Here is a 21,326-nt window from a genome sequence, read left to right on the forward strand (position 1 = left end):
GTGCTTAACCAATTTTAAACTGGGTTCTAACAGGTTTTTTTTACCTTACAGGTCATTAAATATATTGGTAAATATTTGCAACACCAAATTTAAAATGTCTCCCAATGATAAAATATACCATTGAAATGATTTGAAATTTAGTTCTTAGCAGCTTCACTTATGATGAGCACAATTAACCTCCATCATTGTTATATTTAACAAGTGACATCTCAAGTACATTGAATAATGGGGATGTTGTGACAATTGATGTGTCTCTTTTTTTTTTCTAGTTCCTAATCTAAATAACTTTTTTGTGTAAAAATTAGCACTCCAATTGCCCAATTTTCAAATATAATAGCAATTGAAAATGTTTTCAATGCAACATGAGTTTTCTACTGACACCAATAATTAAATAAGATAAAAGCATTTTTCGTTGTTCTAGAAACATTCACAATTTTAAATGAATAAGGTTGAAGTCGTGCTGCAGACATTGGAAAAATACTGTGTCTTGGTTCTTAATGTAAACTTCCATTTCTGCCATTTAAAGAAACACAACTAACTTCCTGTGTATTTGGCAGAAGATGAATGTGTCGTCTGCTGCTTCAATTAGGAAAAATTTGATTGAAAACCTTTGAAACAGTTGTATTCTTCTAGAACAAGTCCTTGTCTGCAATCAATTAGGTAAGAATAAAAATATTGTCTTTTGCAGACATCCTGGTTTTGTTGCATTTAAACTCATATTCTATTTTCAAAATAATTTAAAAATTATTCCTTTGACTAAAATGCTTTTAGCAAGTGAATTTGAGAAAATGACAAATTGAATACTGGTAATAAAAAAAATATGGAAGAAAATAGTCGGAAACAACAAGTAATGTATACTAAAACCTGTTTTACTGAATCTCTTTTGGACATTGAAATTAGTTTTGTTTCAACAAATACTTTGTCTACCAAGGTAGACACTTTTGTGTGGTATTGACAGGTTGTCTGGTTATGACAGGTTGTCTGATTTTTCAGGGTTTGGTTTCAATGTATAGATGCAGAAAAATAAAATCTAAAAAATTGTGTCTTCATAGACTCTTGTAGTGATTTGTTTCTGCATAATAAAAAATGATGATGTATGATTGGTAACAAAGCTTCTTATTAATCCTGAAACCTCATTTTCATATAAAGTTTGTATTCAATCAGACAAATGGAGTCAAAGAGGAGAGGGGTCACAGAAAGTGCTACTATTTTGAACTTTTTTGTTATACTGATATTTAACAACTGTCATTGAATATGCAAGCAATTTGTCTGAAAATATGTTCAATTGGGCAGATGTTGTAAAAAGTTCCTGATTATCCTCAACTCCTTAAGAAAGGAATCTAAATTTACCAAATTTACCGAAATTGACAAGGGGGAGTAGCAATGCATCAATCACTCAGATATATATTTGTAGGACTTACCAGAAACTGATGAAAATTTAAACTTTCATGTTGTCATTTTATGCTTCTGAGATTATTTTGTGTTGATGAGCATACAGGGAATTCTTTAAGTTGATACAGTGTGGTCTATTGATCTATTCTAAAATTAATCTGACATAATTTAATAAGGGGACTCAAAGGATAAAGGTCACAAAATGCCAACTTATAACAGACATATATTTAAACTTTCATTTCCCTTAAAGTATCGGTTCATGTTTCTTTTGAATTTTATCCTGAACATATACATTTCATTCCCAATGATTTCAACTAAAGGCAAAAGAAATAAGATTGGATGAAGTAAAAAGGATTATATGTATTGTTCTGAATCCTATCCCTCAATTGTTTTTAGAAGTTTAATCCCTATTATCATGCCCCTTTTTGTGGTAGGGAGTTATTCAACAAGTTTTGATTACACTTTACATGTAGATTTAGTATTGGTAGCATTCTTACAAAAGAATTTATATTGCTTCTACCAGGACTCCTAATCATGTAAATCCTTCATTTGGATTATCTTCTCTTGAAAGCATTTTTCAGATTGATTTCATCATTTTTTTTTCAGACTTCCATCTCCATTTAAATCAGGAAACAGCAACAAATGTCCAACCATAACCAACCCATCAACCAAACAGTCCAGATCATCCTCAGATCGTCATCTCAACCAACAGAACAACAACACACAATCAGCTACCTTACCAGCAGGTAGGTATCTTCTGATATCATTTACATAAGAACATATGGGTAGAGGCAAAAGCAATAAGGAGATGTTTGGCTTTCCAACTTTATATTCTTTCTTCAACTAGCTTTAACAATTACAACATGACACACAGTCAGCATTTTTTCATTGTAGCTATGCTATTCATGTCATTTTTGCAAGCATATGTTCATATGAATTTCACACGTATTTTAGTTATATTGTTAACAATTGAGCAGAAAATGAACCAAATGTACATGGATTTCTTATTATAAGTTGAGACCACATGAATTTACCACTGTTACACTTTACTTTGAAAATCTTAAAGAATGAATTTCATATGACTCTTTTGTAAGGAAATTAAACCACAAGCCTCATAGCACATGGGAGTGAAATGATGATGTAACTACTACTAGCTTGTAAAATTAGTCCAAACTTTGGAGTTTCATACAGAGTTTCAAACCAGTTTTTTTATCCTAAAAAGATATAAAAAAATATTATTTTGGACTTGTATGTTAAAGGAAAGTTGTTTTGACTTAAAACAAATCTTAATTAGGATGATACATACATTTACAAGAAAATTAGGATGATACATACATTTACAAGAAAATAGTTGATGGATTATGATGAAACTTGTCAGGACTTTAGTAATTCTTCACTTATCTAAGGGAGATAATCAATACTGATCTAAGTATGTTACAAAGAGGTTACGTAGAAATATTATGATTTTAGATATTCTGATTTTTGTCTCTCATTCAAAAGTCTCTTAAAATTAATGAATTACTCAACACAAAAATAATTCTCAACATTGGAGGCCATTGCTAAGGTGTTGGGATTACAGAATGGTTTATAACAGGGTTGAAAGATGACTGATTGTAGTAACTGAATTACTGGGAGGTCTTTGAGGTCGTGATGGAACTTCATGTCCAAGTACTTAACACTGTATAAATGTCTTCTGTAGATTCCCAAGAATTTGAAAATTTTGATTTCAAGGTTTTCTATACTTTTAATCTCAAGTATTCCCTAAAAATCATACTTCAAGTTAGCACATTCTTTATTCTTCTGTTGGAGTTCATGTGTTGACATTGTTTTGAACTCAAAGTTGAGAACTTATTTTTATCAAAATATCAAGAAAATAAGGAAAACTGATCCATTTAGAAGATATTGTATTTTCTTGATTCAATGAACTTGTCAAGTGATCTGTTCAAATGTTAAGGAAAATGTTCTCCCCACACAATTGACATTATAATTGGCGAATAAGTATTAATTTGAAAAGAAAACATTTTTCAAGTAGTACAATTGACAAAATTTCAAGTAAGGAAATTTAAAATTGACTTTATACCTTTAAAGACCACCAAATTAAAACAGACTCCAAAATGTCGAAACCTTTAAAAATTTAATTATTCCATAATAAACTTTATTTACCTCGTAAATTTTAATCGGAAACCACAAACATGTAGAGTTCAGTGTCATGCTTTACATGCTTCTTGACAAGTGCACATCGAAAATAAGTTTTTAATTGATAAAATTAGGCTTGGCATGTACTTTCATTTATTAATCGGTACAAGTGGCGACTTTGATATATTTTGGTCAAGTAGTTTTAAAAGAGCAGACGTCACCTGACTTATTAGACTGACGTATGTGGTCCACTTTGCGCTTAAATTTTAAATTTGAAAAATTATTCTTAGTGTAAACATGCATTCACAGAATGGACATAGAAAGTAAGAAATTCATTTTTTATATTCGCTGATGTTATTTTCTTAATGTTTTGTTTACATTTTGAATAGTTAGGGGAGAATTTGGGTCCCCTAATATTTTATTTAATTGCATCTGTCCCAATTGAAGGACTTTTGGGTATTAAGTTTGTAACACTTATCTGTCCTTTTATCCTTCCAAAACATGAAGAGGAAACAATGTCTTGACAAAGCATTTCATTTTGGAAAACTTAGTCCTTAACTAAGACTGAAGATATTGAGATGACTTTTGGGTTTTGAGTTTAATTTGATGGGTTACAGATCAAATTTTGGCCTTATTCCCTTCTTTGTTTATCTTTGAAACATTTTGGGGCCTCCTGAAAACTTTTTTTTACATGTTTTGAAGAAATTGAAGTAATCACTGACTTGGAAGTCTTGATGTGTCCTCATTAATATTGGAAGTGACTATAATGTGGCTGGTGTTGTGGTGTTGTATTTTTACTTTGCTTACATTGTATAATATTAATAGATTATCAATCATCCTATATATCCTTCTCTAGAGCTAAAAATTGTATCAAGTACACAGCCATAGTGTTTTGCTAAATCCTACTTGTTGAAAGCCATTGACTCATCCATCATTGTCAGATTATTTCCTGAGATTACTGTCCAGTTTATTGTAGGTCAATCAGGATTGGTGTCAAGTTAATATTTTCTTTGACACTTTAATGATCACCCTCCCCCTCCAGCTCTTTGATTTACCTTGAATATAGTCATTTTTACCTGTTCAGGTAAGAATGTTACACCTGGAAAATTGTTAATCAAATCAGGTAATTATTGACTACTCAAAATTAATTATTGAGGGAAAACTGGATTAAATAAAGATTTTTGATAATGTTGCCTTTTGCAGCTTTGAAAGAGGCTTTTTTATTGAACTCTAGGTTTTTGTGAGCGAAATATACCAGTTGAGCTTTTAAAACCTTGCTTCATGAAATGGATTTTCGTTTTCAAATGTTAAGTAAAGGAAAATCTGATTTCTTTCATCTTTTAGTGATTGATTATTTGTGACTGCAATTACTTCTTTTAGTTTTCTCATGGAAATGAGCTCTAGACAAACAAAGATGTGTTGATAAAACACATGATTAAATAAACCTATGATTACACTTTTGAATGTAGAGATAATCCAGCTGTTTTCATTAATGGAAGGATATTGAACAGTTCTTTTTGCTTTTGTGTAAATATCAACATCAATCTCTTTTACAGTCAAATCTGTCTTAGCGACCACCTATATTCAGAAATAACCTGTCTTAAAAAGACTTAGATTGAAATATCCTTAAGTTGTGCATTCTGTATAAGTAAAACCTGTTTATAAAGATCACCTGTCTTTTGTGACCATATTATTGCCCTCCCTTGGAAGGGTGCTTGAGACAAGTCAAGACTGTATATATTTATGGAAAAGCTGAATCCTTACAAAGGGAAATAGACATGTTTATTGAGAAGGTGTGAAAAGGTTTTTTTTTCAATAATGCATTATATTATAACATTAAAAATCAATCTCAAAGACTGATGGCTGAATCCAATGACAAATGATGCTGAAAATAAAGATCCAATTTCTGTATCAAGTTTCACAACTCTGTTGTATTAATAGAAAATTGATTTATGGCTCAAGTTCTTTATCAGATAAGTTTTTACTGCTATAAAATTGGATCAGTTAATTATGCTGTATATGGCAACAGATCACTGTAGATAATACATGCCTAAAGCTTTTATTTTGACGTGAGCGATCGCGAGCTATTGGAAAATTGAAGAGTAAGTTTCAATATTTTGACGGAACAGCTGATATTTTGTGTGGGAATTATTGATTGATGAAGGATTTTTGTTATTGTTAGTGGCTTTCTTTGTGTGGTAAAAAAATCGTCAATGTTTGTTAGGATTAATTATTAAGGATGATCGTCTGTCTTTGTGTCAACCTCATACTGCTATTGTTTACTTAATGTAAGTACATTTATTAAGTTCTGAGATATGTAAACAATGGTAACAAATTTTAAAAAAGGGGGTATTGTTGTTAAATTTAAATAAGGTTAAGGTCAGCTTTGTTTAGAAATAGTTCTGGTACTTATATGCATTGAGTATAAGCTATTTAAAATTGTGTTAACAATATTTATCAAACAGATTTTTTATCAAATTTTATGGTAGTTTAATTTTGTTTTTTCAAAATCAATACATTTATGTATACATTTATTGGCTTTAACTTGATTGATTATAAAAGTAAATTGTACCCAGTTCCTGAGAAATGTACTGGGTTCAACCCTTTGTCTTAAAGCAGTGACTATAGAAGTTTTGGTTTTCGATAGAAAGAGTCCGTCTGCTCATTAATTTAATCTCCCATTGTGTACCCAGAACATAGGAAATGCATTGGATTCAATTTTTGTCTTAAGTCATTAACCCTGAAGTAGACTAGATTTTTGTATATGTAGATTGTCCATCAGCTAATTTTTTAACACCCCCTTTATCAATGAACATCTTAGGAAGTTTCTTTGTGGTAAATGTAGTATGTGTTGTGTACAGGGTTTGTTATGATAAGCATAGGGGTTTGATTGAGAGGTGAGAACCTCCCTTAAGCAAAGAAGAGTTAAGAAAATGTAAAAAACAAGCTTTGATAAATTTGTTAAGCATTTTTTGAGTTGTGATTATTTTGTCAAAATATCTCTCCCTTCCTCAGAACCTACTAAATAATATTTGTGGATATGGACCTGCTGGGTGCTGCATGCATGAACCAGATTCATTTTTTTTTGTAAAATTTGATATCATGTGGACTGTCACTGAAATAGATATACATGTAGCATGATTCTGATTTGAAATTCTATGTAGATTTTATTTCATTGCAGATTTCGAAGTCCTGTGTTTATTGTAAATTAGACAATTAAACCACATGAACATTACTGACATTTGTTTAACAAAATGATAAATTTTATTGCCATTTCATTAGCTAGGACAGACTGTATCCTTGTTGACCAGTTTTGACATGTTAATGGCTAGTGTTCAAGTTTCATCTGTGTTGAGATAATCATGGATATTCATCCACTGAGAAGGCAGTAAACTAAGACATTTTATGATGGGATTTAGGTATCCACTGAAGAAATCTCTTGATTATTTGTATTTGGCAATACATGGCAATTAAAGCACTTGAATATCTAATAGAATGGTTTCTGAGATTGCATTTTAGCATTATTAAGTTATTGCTGAAAAAAATGGATAAAGCTGACATCAGCTTACATTAAAAGTTTGAAGTTTTTAACACTTGACTTTGTTTCTTTGGGTAGCAAAGGCAGATCTAAGGAGACTGCTGTGGCCACATTTAGGCAAGAAAATTTTGTTGATTATATAAAAAAAAAGTACTGGAAATAACTGGAACTGGTCCGTTTCAGGCATGTCAGCATTTTTAATTAAACTAATCGAAGAAATTCATTCTTTTAAGAAGGCAAGGGGTTGATATATATTAGGGAAAGGGACAATGTTTTTTTGTTGTTGAAAAATCCCAGTTTTTAGCAAATCCATATCCTGCAATTTTGGGACAGACTACATTGAAATGGGCACCCTTTTCTGTCCACCTCTTAACCTCTGTATGTTCATATCACAGTTTCATATTTCAACTTCAAAAGGAAGGTTATCATTAAAGACCTATCATAATTTTCATTGAACCACTTGACCACACTATTTTTGTTTATTTACCTGAATTTTACATTTCTTGGTCATTTGATGTCAACCCATGTAATCAACAACCACTACTCTCATTGATTTACCTATATAGGAAGTACAAGGTATGGAATATCTCGTTAGCGAACAGGTAGATAAGTACACCTGGTGAAATTTACAACAGGTATGGAAGGGTAAAATGATTTCGGAATCATTCCGGATCATTGCAAGCTGAAATTACGATGTAATAATTATATAGTGGAGTATATTTGAGGGCTATCGAGGAGTACTGGGTGTGTAATTACATGTGAATGGATATATCAAGATTCTTTGAAAGTTAAGAGGTTTTGACAGTTAAGTTTAAATAGGTATAAGAGAATTTGAGAGGTTTTAAATTCGTTAAGATCGCATTGTGATTTGATGCTTCAGTTTTTGTATACTTTGAAAAAGATGTATATACATGCTGGATTGATGTAAAGATTCTTAATTTAATGTAAGTACATTTTTTGCAGTAAAATTTATTAATGTGGAGTACGAAATAATTTATGTTCTTTCAGAGATATATGATGTTATAGCTTGGAAAAAGAATAGTTATTCTAAGAGGAATTTTTGCAAATTTTGATTTTCTCTACAAAGGGAGGGATGAATGTGTAAGTCTTAAAATGCCTAATTTTCTAAGTCTAGGTATTGATGTAATGGCTCTTAGTATTAAAATATAGAAAGTGTTTTATGATTTATTGGTGTCGGGCTTTGTATTTGTCATTATTCTTAAGCCTGTTCAATTTTTTCTTTGTACTTCTAGAAAACATGCTTTTTCACCTGAATTTGTGAAACTTTGGCTGTTACACTTTGATATTAGATACATGTAAGAAAATATAGAAAATAATTACGCTATAGAAGTGCATGTTTTCAATAAAACTCTTATATGTTTACTGGCTTTATTTTTTTTTGTTCCTAATTGCTACAGACAGCCTTGAATTTTAATCAGATCATTGCCTTGTATGACAATCAGTTTTAACCCTTGAACTTCAGCATAATCACAATTATTTCAGTCTGATGAATTTCATTGCATTGCATCACACCTAATTGATTGGTCCATTGATGCCATGTCTCACAGAAATCCCATTTGTCCTCTAAATGCTAATGTCTTCAAATTAAGTCTTCACGCAATGGTCAAATCAATATTTTTGCCCTTTGTAAACAACTTACGAAATCTATAGAAGCGTTAAATGCCCTGAAGATGTAATTTTCACCTTATTTGGATTCTTGTCTGTTCTGGTTTTGAGGATATTTATAGTTGTGCTAGCAGCTATATGTTTTTGATCCAACGTTGTTAAACATGATAACACCCTTTACTGCAGTGAGGAGTTTTGTTATGCAGTGAAAACCTGTCTGAAATAAATCCCTGTAAACTGAATGTTTTGTTCAGATTAGACAGGTGTTTGGTTTCCAAATGTTAAAAGTGCATTCATAGAAACTGATATAGGGACTTGAGAAGATTTCTGGTTAGTTTTACATTAGTTATTTTTTTGGGTTGAGATATAGATAATTGGTCTAAATTATTTCTCCACTACAGATTGTAAATTAAAGATTTTCAATATATATGAGCTTTAGCAAGCATGTTAAAATCTTAATTTTACCATAGAGAGTGGAGAAATAGGATAGCCTGAAGGATGGTGCTACATTTTAGTTGATATTTCATTTGTTATGTTTTGTCATTGTCCTATGAGTATACCTCCTAAAATTGCAACTCTATCCTCCCCCTTAAAAAAAAAAAAGAAAAAAAATCAGGCTCTTTTGATTTATTTTATTTTAAAAACATTAAACCCCATATCTTTAACATCAAACACATATACACATATCTGATAAACATGTGCTCTGTTTTTAAAAAAGTCAACTGTATAGATTTCTTTTAGCAAGCTTAGACAATATATTTAACCAGAAAAATTACATTTCAATGGTTAATAGAAGGTTCATTGTGAAACTGTGACAACTGGTGTGTGATACAAGATAATATGGTCCAGCTTTTCAAGGGTCCAGATAATAAATTTCACCATAAGATAATAGTCAATATAGTTTTGGATGACTACAGCTGTCACAATGTATTAATTTCACATCAGCAAAATTCTGTCACTGGAAGCTTTCACAAATATGCTTCTATTTTAGAACAATGTCCCATTTGAATCAATATTTCATGGCTATTATTTTGTACAAATGGTAAATAATATTTTTGTTATACAGAAATTATGTCCATACAGCTTGAAACTATAGATGCATGAGCTGTAAAAACAATGTTTCTTGCCCCTGTACTTATTTGTCCCTGACCAAAATCTATAAAACTTACATTGTAAGGTATATGTGTTTACTATATAAATGTTTGAATTGTGTCTGTGTATTGTTTACAAGGCATGAAAAGACCATCATTGAATGAAGGTGACAGTTTTAAAGTTCCATTGTCCTAGTATTTAATGAAGTTATTATGATTGTCCTGTGATAATAGTTGATTTAAAGTGAGGTTGACACCAGGGGATTTATATTACATAAAATCTCCCTATGCATGCCCATTATAATATTGATGGACATTTTATCATTTTATGCATCATACATAGCTGTCCAACCCTCATTGCAAAATTTATATTGCAACTAAAGAAAACTAAAAGATTTTTAAAAATTATTTGATAGATTGCATGTAATTTTTTAAAAGAACCCTACCTAAGTTTTCACGGTTTTAACCCCCCCCCCCCCCCATTTTGTAGTGATGTAATGCCAAAATAACAGTTTTATCTGAAAGGCATATTTCAGTAAATATCATAGAATTATAAACTTTCAAACAAACCATTCCCAGATCCTCCATGCTAAATTAGACCAGAAGGATAAAATTTCTTGCCATCTTGAAAAAGTAAATTGAAGATCTAAACTTGACCAGATTGTTTAGTTTTCACAGTCATGGTCATTATCTTAAAAGAAAATTTTAAATAGCTGGTTTTAACAAGAATAAAGCCAATTATAACTTTTATTTGTGTTCCTGGTTTTCTGTTATCAAATAAAACTGACCATGGTAATTAGTCACAGCAGGAGGATGTAGATTAAAGTGACCTGTTATTTTCCTGTTATTGAACTCCACATTTTGTTGGTTTGTCTTTCATTAAACATTGTTGAGCCATGACTAATATTTTATTGTATGTTGACTCAAATGTTCCACTCTGTAAATGCTTGATTTGTTTTCCTTTTTTAAGTCTCAAGTATTCCTATAAGAATGGCATACATGACTAGCATTTTATTTGATCAACAGCTTTTTTTAACACATGTCGTAATTCTGATAGTAGTTAAGTCACACTGCAACCATATTTTTTAGTTTGAATGTACACTTACTAGCACATTGCCCTCCACTTTGCCTCACATATATTGTTTTATTAGTATTTTTAAGTTGAGAGTGCTCCATATCTAAAGATTCTTGATCTGATTTACATTTATAGCATTTATTATTTTGTTTTCAGTACAATGGTCTTGCAGCATCTTGAACCATTTAATTTCCTCAACATTGCCTCATTATTTATTGAATTGATAATGATATTTATCATTTTAAAGTTGGAATCTTTGTTCTATGTATCGCCCTCAACTCCACCTCTGAATTTAATGTGTTCTTGAGCATATCTCAAGTATCTGATTTCACTAATTTCAGTACATTTTGTATCATTGTAAAAATGAGTATATAGCTACTATATCTGTCACCGCTCATCTCTATTATTTTAAAGCTTGACATTTTTGTACTATGACCCTCAACTATGCCTCTGAACTTTATTTTTATGAGTATTTATATACCTTATCTGATATCACTCATCTCATCATTTTTAAGCTGGACATTTTGTGCTATTACCCTCAACTCCGCCTCTGTAGTGTATCTTCTGGTATACAGTATTCTGATATCACTGATCTCTATCATTTCATGGCTCTGTGTTTACAGGACAAGACTCCAGTGTTTAGTAAATTTTAAGATAAGGTAATTACTGGTAAATCATCCATCTGTTGTCTGTCTTTGTCCTGAGACACTGGTCAGCAGGAAGTTTAGGATTATATCTGTGGTTCAGGGATAAAGATAATATAAAACTTAATACATATTAAATTTTTGGAATCTGTATTTAATATTTATTCACTGACTGAGACTGTGAGTGTTTTGGAGTTACACAGTAATTGCATTTATCAGGTAAGGGTGATATACTTTTATTTTTTTATTTTTACATTGAGCTCATTTGTGAAAAATGGTTCACTGGGGAAAATTTCATGAGAATCAATCATGTGTATGGGTAACAGATGTCAGGTAAATTTGTTCCTTAGATTGTAGTGGCCACTTTAGAATTATTAGTAGCATTTATTAAATTAGTGTTGATAAGAATAAAGTACAGTCGTAACAGTGAACCCTGTCTAAATGGAACCTCATAGACTTGCTACAAGTCCCTCTCTTTATATCAAAGAATATATGAAAAAGTTTATTGATTGCATGTATCTCTCTGATAGCAAATCTACTAATTATTAAGGGAGAGAGAAATTAGTAGTGGTGTTATCAGAGAGGTTAATTACATATATTTTCTGTGTCATATGTATAATAAAGAGGGACTTGTGGCAAGTCTAGGAACCTCAGTACAGTCATGACAGTGAATCCTGTCTGAATTGAACATCAGTACAGTCATGACAGTGAATCCTGTCTGAATTGAACATCAGTACAGTCGTGACAGTGAATCCTGTCAGAATGGAACCTCAGTGCAGTCATGACAGTGAATCCTGTCAGAATGGAACCTCAGTACAGTCATGAATGTGAATACTGTCTGAATGTAACCTCAGTAAAGTCATGAATGTGAATGCTGTCTGAATGGAACCTCAGTACAGTCATGACAGTGAATCCTGTCAGAATGGAACCTCAGTACAGTCAGGACAGTGAATCCTGTCAGAATGGAACCTCAGTATTGTCATGACAGTGAATCCTGTCAGATTGGAACCTCAGTACAGTCATGACAGTGAATCCTGTCTGAATTGAACATCAGTACAGTCATGACAGTGAATGCTGTCAGAATGGAACCTTTTTTGGACTTAAATATTTGTTAGACAGGTGTTTGGTTTACCAAGGTTAAAAGTAAATTTAAATCTAAGGGACTCTTAAATACAAGCTTTTTGTATTATTCAGTCTTTGTTTAAGACAGGTTTCACTGTAGTAAAATGCCAGATTTTAAGGTTACTGATTACCAGTAATTTGTTTTAAACCAATGCTAATTTTTAAGGTGGCATTTGATTTTACTGTACAAAACTTGTATGTAAGTGGTATGTTCAGTACATCTTGTACAAAACAGTTCTGTTTATTTCAATTTATATATGATTTATTAGTATTTTACTTGATATTTATCTAACAGTAAATATTCCAGCTGTTGTAGGGCTTTGTTCTCTGTCTGTGGTCAAATACTGTTCTCTGCTGGGGTTCTTAGGATTTATACACCCAGCACATGGTCAGTGAAATTAGTTTTTTTGTGTGTAAGATTTTTTTGTACAATTTTAAACAGTTAGGAATTTAAAGTAAGTTATTTCAGAAATTTTGTTGTTTGTTGTTAGCACATTTTAGCACTAATTATAAAAGTGTGACTTTGTACTTGCATTGACCTTAATCAATGACAAATCCAGATTTAAAAAAATAACTCCAGTGATTTCTATTTAATCAAATTTTAGAAAAATAAAGTGTGTGTGTTATAGTTGATAGTTGAAATGAAAATATAGCTTATGTGAGAGCAAAATTATTTCAGTACTATAGGTTGAAAAATTTGGTTAACTTCTCATCAAGATTAATTTGTAGAAATTTCTCTTCATTCAACGTTGAATTTCAAAATTATATAATTATTGATTCAAATCAAATTGGAGAAGCCTTTAATTTCAAAATGCTAAGAAACTTGATTGCTATTTAATGCCCTCCACCCCACACAGCTTAGCTAAATTTGAAGATTTATAAGTTTAAATTTGTGATATATTGTATGTTGATACCTGAGGAAAACATCTTAATTCATATGGTACAACTAAGGATAAAATTTGATTATGGTATTCAAATCTTGGAATTGTGAATAAATCATAATTACAAATATGTAATGCAGGGCCAAGCCTTTCAATTGTACTAATAAGTTGTTAAACTTTTGAATTTTCAACTTCATCTTCCTCCATCATGGATTACTGTCTTAGCATACAGAAGTTGAAAATCTTTTGAGGATCATCAAAGTATGATCTAAAATGTTTAATTAGTACTCCGAATTCAATCATATGTAAATTTATTTTCAGCACCTTAATTTAAAACCCCTTTTATAATATTGACCCCTGATTAGTGTAGACTTTAACCACTCTAGACAGTTTTATCGTCACCTAATTATGTAGACAGGATTATGGTCCTAACTTATTAAACATCCAGGGGAGATAATCCTCTACAGATGTTCAAATATTACAGCAAGGATTGTCACTTCTCATTTAATGCCAAGGGAAGATAACTGTTTGATATGATTTTTTTTGTTGCTAACTCACAATTTATATTAATAGCAAAATTTTCGGTGAAAGGTTATTTATACCCCTCTCCAATCCTCAGACAGTTTTTATTTCTTTCAAGTTTGTATGAAAATACTTTAGTGCTGTGATCGATACTGAATTAAGTTATTGAGTTTCTGGTGCCATAACTTTCATGCATTTGTTCTGTGCTGAAATTTAAGAAGTTTGGCTTGAGGGCATTGCTTGGTCTAACTACATCAGAATGTTATTTGTTTTGGGATGACCTGATAGTGTTCTTCTGTAAATGAGAATCAGTTTGTATTATTGGTCATTCCAACTAAGAGCTTGTTACATGGAGATAAATGTTCATTCATGTATTACTGAATCCAGGGTAGAAAATGGAATATTTATTAGGTATGCTTGTAGTCTGCCACTACTGATGAAGTGTTTATTGTGATCTCAATGTATAACTGCTAAAATTCTTTGATTGAATGAAAGATATATATAGTTTTCTAAGTGTAATGGAAAATGTGAAAGAATGTCTTATTGAAGTAAGGATCACAGGAGCCTGAGTGAGGAGGTTGAAAAAAATTAATAACAATATGATCCTTGAAATTTAATATTCATCAGCCAATTATTGCATGTTTATTTAATGCACAAAGTGTTTCTTCTTATTTGGTTTTGTTTTTGAGGTTCTAACAAATTTACTTATCTGCCTAAACTTTACTAAGTACTTGAAGAACACCAGCTGAAAGATGCAGTGTAAAAAATTATCTGGAGAGGAAACTGAAGAAAGCCTATGGCAGAAACGTTTTTCAAAGTTGAAAAAGACAATTTAAAAGAGAAAGATTTCCTTAGGAATTTCAAAAGTATAAACATGCATGTCTATCAGAGCATAGGAGTACAAGGATGACAAGCAGTGCATATAAGACAGACATTTAGAGGATGTAGATAATGCTGTGAAATATAGAACATGTGTGTCTTGTCTGTCTAGAGGCTTGTAGTACCAGATGTTTCCAAACAAAATCTGGTGTCAATTTAAATGTTGTTTGTATAGAAATATTACATTTTAGACTTTGAGGAGGCCAATTTAGATTCTTTGACTAATTTTCCCTCTAATAATTCAGCCCACAGTTTCTATTACCAGTGAGTTTTGGTGCAATATTGAATAATAGAATGTTATGTAACTAATTTGTGTTTCTTTGACACCCATTTATGATGCATTAGGGAAGGAAAGAAGATATTGATAGGAAAATGTTTCGGTATTATTTCACATAGAAATTAGTGAAAAACTGTTTAACATGTTTTAGTCTTTTAGCGTGAATGTCTGTCGATCAACACTATGTATCAAAAACCTTTCAGGGATTTAAATAATTTTTTGGTTGTTGAATGCATGGTTATGTTGATTAAAGGATAGGCCCTTTTTGTTCCTTAGACAATGCTGCATGGGAGTTCAGACATACTAGTTATCCATGTGTCTGTCTTGTTGTCATACCTTCATTTCTCAACAGACTTTGATGAAATTTATATGGAAGGTTGCTACCTTGATTCACTATTGTCAAGTATGAAAAACAGCTATGACTGGCTATTATTTTGAAAGTTATCTCCCTTGGCAATTGCTCATGGTTTCTGAAGTAATGGTCGCCTGAATATAGCTGAAATATTGCTGCTAGGGCGTTAAACCCCAACAATCAATCAATCAATCTGAAGTAATGGGGTATAAAACACAAGAATAAAGGGTTACAATTTGTACACTGTATGATAGTAGTTCATTTAATTCTAAATACAACATCTACTGTATATAATTTTGATTGATTACATAGCTTTTTGGTGGCCTTAAATGTTCCCTGGTAGAACACTTATTTTAACTGATTGAACTCTTTGACCTTTTCCCTTTGAGGCTTTTTGAAAGGGGAGCTTCTCTCTAGTGTTTTTTTGGATGAGCTTCTGTTTGGGGCTTATTGGGGGCACTATTGACAGTGAACAATTTTGTCAAATATTAGAAAATAACTGAAATAATGATAAGTTTGTTCCATTCCAAAATCCATGCACTAACCTTCAATTTTACAATTGATTTGTGTAAGCTGTTTTTTAGTTAATGACACATTGAAATTGCAGCATTACAATGTGCAGCAGCTGTACAGAAGACGTGTATAGATTTACCGTCACTGATTTTTGAGAGTCCATTTGCTATTTGTGAAGGATTAATCTCCCACTGGTTTGTGGCTTTTGTCTTCTTTCTGGTTTTATGTTATAGTACATTGACAATCTGATTTTCTTTTGAAGGGAAAATCTTCTTATAAACTTGGATGTATTGTCTTTGCAAGGATTCTGTGTTGGCAATGTTGTAAAATAATATTATAGAAAAGTCTCCAGATTTTAAAAAGGAAATTTTGCAGTATCTTTCTTTTTCTGTAAAAATCAGTATGTATTTTCTTTGTACATAAATTCCCACCGTCTAATCAAGCTCATATTATCTTACCCTACGGTCCGAACCCACCCTTCCTTTATCTTCCGTTTGGTATGTCCTCTTGCAATTTATTCCAATATTTTGAACTGCCATGGTAGTCTCCTGCTTTATGTTATGTTATGCTTTATGTCGTATCAAAGACCTTAAATTTGGTAGTCAGTTTCCATCAGTGTCACATCGGAGACTGATTGGCTTTGAGTCAGAATAATGTTGGGTGACATGACTACCTGTGAGCACATTGAATATTAAGCTCAGTGTGTCTAGTACAAAGCAAGGTCTGTTAGGTTGATCAAGGCGTCTTGTCCTGAAATCCATGAAATATCTTCTGAAGATGTTATAGCATGATTAAGCTACCAGGTCTTGGTTGCAATGTTCTTGTAATTGTACATGATATCCTAAGCAAATTCTTTAATTACCAAGCACATTTATTGACAAAATTTTATGGCTTATCCCCATAAAATCTTCTCTCTCTTTGAATTTTGGTCCAAATCACTTTAGCAGTGTGATACCTGTTTACCTATTTTAGGGAGGGGTTCAGGTGATGGGTTACATAAGATCCTGATCCATTACACAGATTGTAGTAATACCTATTTCCTGTAAGCCACATTGAAGTAATTTCATTTTTTTTTTTTATATGAACTATGAATATTAATGCAAATGGGAGAACAATAATTTCATTTAATGTTGGTTTGAAAGCTTAGATTAAAGCATAAGTTTCAGTGGTGACAATTTTAACACAATATCAAGGTTTTCATAAATTTCAGAGACTTAATTGTTCATTTTGTTTTAAAGGACATTCTTTGTTCAAATTCAGAATTAAGAATTGTCATAATACAGAACAGTAATGCTGGAGAAAAGTATTTAAGGTAAAAGTCAGGCTTTTTTTGTTGGGTGGGTCCTAAGAATACAATAGTATTTTTGTGGCCTAAATTTTCTGAACAATTTAATATTTTTTGTGGCCTAAATGGTAGATTTGGTAAATAATTTTATCTTGAAAAAAAGATTAATTATTGACATAAACTTGTCAGCACTTGACAGGCATATTATACTATTGTTTGATAGATTCTATTGAAACTTTGCAGGTTGGTTGTTGACTTTTATTTCCTGTATCCACAATTTTAATGACATAGTACTGTTTGGTAAATAAGCTATGTTTAAATTTTGCAGGATGGGTTTTGTTCTTGTATCTTAAATTACATGGAATAAAAGTTTGGGTTTGAATGATTTTATTGAAATTTAGCAGGATGATTGTTGACTCATTACCTGTGTCTGAAATTAACATACCAAATTTTGTATGTCCTTTTATATGCTTGGTGCAATAAAAATGTTTTTGCACTTCATCAGAAATTAACCTGTTGTTATATCAATACTCAGTTGATTACATTGTTCAGCAGATTCTTTTGAAACTTTGCAAACTGATTAAATCATTGTTGACTTTCTGGTAGCTGAAAATTAACATGCTTTGCTTTTGTCTGGTCAACAATTGGTTCAGTTTGGTAGATTGTATTAAAACTTTGCAGGGTGCAATAAATTAAGCTGTTTCCTGAACCTTTTAACCCATGACAAGTATTTTAAAAAGAACAAATGTGAAACTGTGCATGTAATGTCAACAATGGAAAAACTATAGTGAAACTTTGCATAAATGATTTAGAAATTGCATTTAATTTTTCTTTTAAAAGAAATTAGTGTTACTTTTCCTTATTATTGTTATCATTTGTATAAAACTAACTTATTAAGTTGTTAAGTTGTTTTGAACTTTCAATGTTTTGACTAAAGTTTACAATATTATAAAAGAACATTTGACTTTTGACCTCAAATTTTAATTTACTTTATTGTTGTACTATAGTATTCAAAATATTTGTTCTTTCTGATCTAAATATTATTTTCAACTTTTTTTCCAAATTTTCTGAAACCATTTAATATCAGGATATTATGAAGGATTACAATTTACACAATTTTTTGATCATAGATAAACATCAAATTTTAGACATTTTAAAAAATGATTGTAGATGATTATTTTGATAACAAAAAGTGAAGCCAGGTGATAGTCCATGGCTTTGGAATGTTAAGAGTGTCTCACCTGTCCAAACATTAAAGAAACCTTTGATGTTTTACCTTCGTTAGTGAGCTGCTGTAATGTTTTATGAAATGATACATGTTAATCATTACAAGGAAATTGACATGCTTATCATATTTAATTTTTGTGCTTTGATGGAAAATGATGTATAGTTGATGTTTATTGTTTTTTTTGTGGAAAACATCATTTTTGTGTAATGGATGTTATGAAACCAAAAGGTAAGCAATGTTAGGTTTACTCACAGGGTCTGGTTTATGTTGTGAGTCTGTCCATTACCGTTAATTGACAGTGGACTGACTGTTATAGAAACTTTGTTTAAAAAGATCTTTTGGAGAAGATTTTTGAGATTAAATTCTTTAACTTCCATTGTACCGAAACTATTGCATGTGTGTTTTGGGGGTAGGGTGTTAACTTTTGTTTTGTTGTTGTTGTTTTTTTTTTTTTGGGGGGGGGTGGGGGGGGGGAGGGGGGTTTAGTTTCAGGTTTTGCTTGCTATTTTTACCAAAATTTTGCATTAATTTACAGAATTTAAAAATTAGATAAAGGGGATTCCTTCCCCTTAAATCCACCTCTCTGGATCTGCCGTTGCTTTTGATTATGTAAGAATATACAGATATATTATTTTGTCAGGTTATTAGCCTTATTATCCTAAATTTCTATTTAATCTTCAATCTCTTTTTTCTTTAAAAAATAAAGAAATAAAAACAATTGTGTTAACCCAGGATACTCCACTGATAACTGCATGGCACATGTGGAAACCTATATCAATACTCTATTCTGTTTTTTTTCTGTTTATTTTACATAAATTTAAAATACAGGTTATTAACAATACAGAAAATTTGCTCAGGGCTTGAATGAGAATTACATAATACTCTACCGAGTGCACTCATCAAAATACATTGAGGTATCTAGATTGTTTCGATAACAATCAGGTTGTATTACAAACTTTACAACATACTGTATGAAATAACTAGCAATCCTTTCCAATTTTCATAAAGGGTGACACATTCCAAACTTTATGTAATATTAAGTTCAGACAAAATATTTCCCCATTTCATGGTTCATTTTCAGAACTATTAGTCAAGGGCAACAAAAAATCTGCAATAAAGTGTCGATTTCTTACCTATCCTACACTGATTGATATGAAATGTATGCACAAATTGAAAACACAAAGAAAGCTGTAAAATGTTGATTAAATCACATCTAATTGGGAACTGTTAATGTCAAATGGTTGACACATATGGTTTGGGGAGTAATAAACTTTCTGGGAGTATCTGGATCCAGTCTGTGTTTGAGGAAAAGGGGATTCAGAACAAAGGTAATTTTTGTATATTTATAACAATAAGTGATAGAAATTTTGACTTTTATGAGAAGCTTTGAGGAAGTTAAATAAAAAATTCATCTTGTGCTTTTAATTTTTGTGGAAGTTTAATTGGTATGCATATGTACATTTGCAGCATGTAAAACTGCAGAATCAGCTATTTTTTTTAAAATAGGTAGAAATATGTAACTGAAATATCACTTTTGGTGACATAAAAAGTCAAGAATTTACTTTGTAATTTAAATTTGTGTCCTCCTGTACTTTTTGAATGTTTTTTCATTAGAAATTCTAGCTTTTTTAACTTGATACATGTATTGTTAAAAGGCTCAAAAGTCAGTCTTTGTAATACAACTAAACTCCTTGTAAAAGGCTTTGAAATAGTGTTCTACTCGTTCAGTCGAAGTCTTTCCTTTATTTGACACCAAAAAAAAAAAAAAAAAAAAAAAGGAAAAAAAGAAAAAAAAGAAAAAAACGTCTCAATTTTAGATTTCTGAGCAATGGGAATATCTGATTATACATAACAGACTTGTTAACTCTGAAAAACGATGCAATTGACTTTTTTCTTCATCAGATTAAAACTAACTATAAATGGCTGTCAATAGGGTTTCTATATTTGTAAAAAAAAACATTCTAACCTTTCATGTTGTTTTTTTCTTACAATTCTATTGATATAAAACTTCTAAATAGAGGTTAAATTTACATAAATCTTGATTCCAGTCAAAATACAGTAAAAAGGATCTCATATTATTTTTATACTCTCATAAAATTCATATTAAAAGTAAATCTAATGACTATTTTAGGGTGTAGAGATATTATCTAATAAGAAAACATGATAGGCCTTTTTGGTTATCAGATAAAGCTAGTCTTTGTTAACCTTCCAGGTTAGAGAACTACTTGAGTTGTTTTCTTTTTATAATGGGATATTAACCTTGTTAATGAAACTTCACGTTATTTTGGGTGGACAGAAAGTGACACTAAAAAAAAAAAACAATAAAGATAGCTGATGCAGTAAAATTTGTTCTTTGTACTTATAATTTTCATTAGGAAATAACGCAGTGGATGCAATTTCAATATCCTTTTTCGAACCCCACTAAGTTATCAGTATTTGGCCAATCTGGAAACAGAATTTTGATCAGGTGACTTGTGTTTCCATGGAAGATCGTCTTTAAGGTCAAAGGGTGAAAAGCGAAACTATACCGACTGTGTGGAAAAATTGTCAAAAATTGTTGAATTTGAAATAAATAAAAAAAAAAAACATCTTTCTTCATAGTCTGTTTCTAAAATAAGATTTCCATTCTGATAGCATTATTCTTTCCTGTAGAAAAGTGAATTTTCTCTCTGCAAAAAGATTATTTTCTAAATAAATCGTAATTTCTAATGTGGTGCCTGAAGTTTTTTTTGGAACATATAATATATTTAAAAAAATGTATTGAT

At 31.1% G+C, this 21,326-nt stretch overlaps 1 protein-coding gene across 21 annotated transcripts in view; it reads left to right on the forward strand.

Annotated features, from left to right (window-relative positions):
- LOC148613349 (neuron navigator 2-like) overlaps nt 1–21,326 on the forward strand; it is a 295,727-nt gene that overhangs the window by 172,563 nt on the left and 101,838 nt on the right. For all 21 annotated transcript variants that reach the window (XM_088586749.1, XM_088586750.1, XM_088586740.1 and 18 more), the window contains one exon: nt 1,999–2,138. In XM_088586749.1, the coding sequence (XP_088442875.1) occupies nt 1,999–2,138 (140 nt within the window). The remainder of the gene's footprint in view (nt 1–1,998; nt 2,139–21,326) is intronic.

The sequence above is a fragment of the Perna viridis genome, chromosome 6 (assembly GCF_037379345.1).
Source record: "Perna viridis isolate PV_CMFRI_1.1 ecotype Kerala chromosome 6, ASM3737934v1, whole genome shotgun sequence".
Taxonomy (NCBI): Eukaryota; Metazoa; Mollusca; class Bivalvia; order Mytilida; family Mytilidae; genus Perna; species Perna viridis.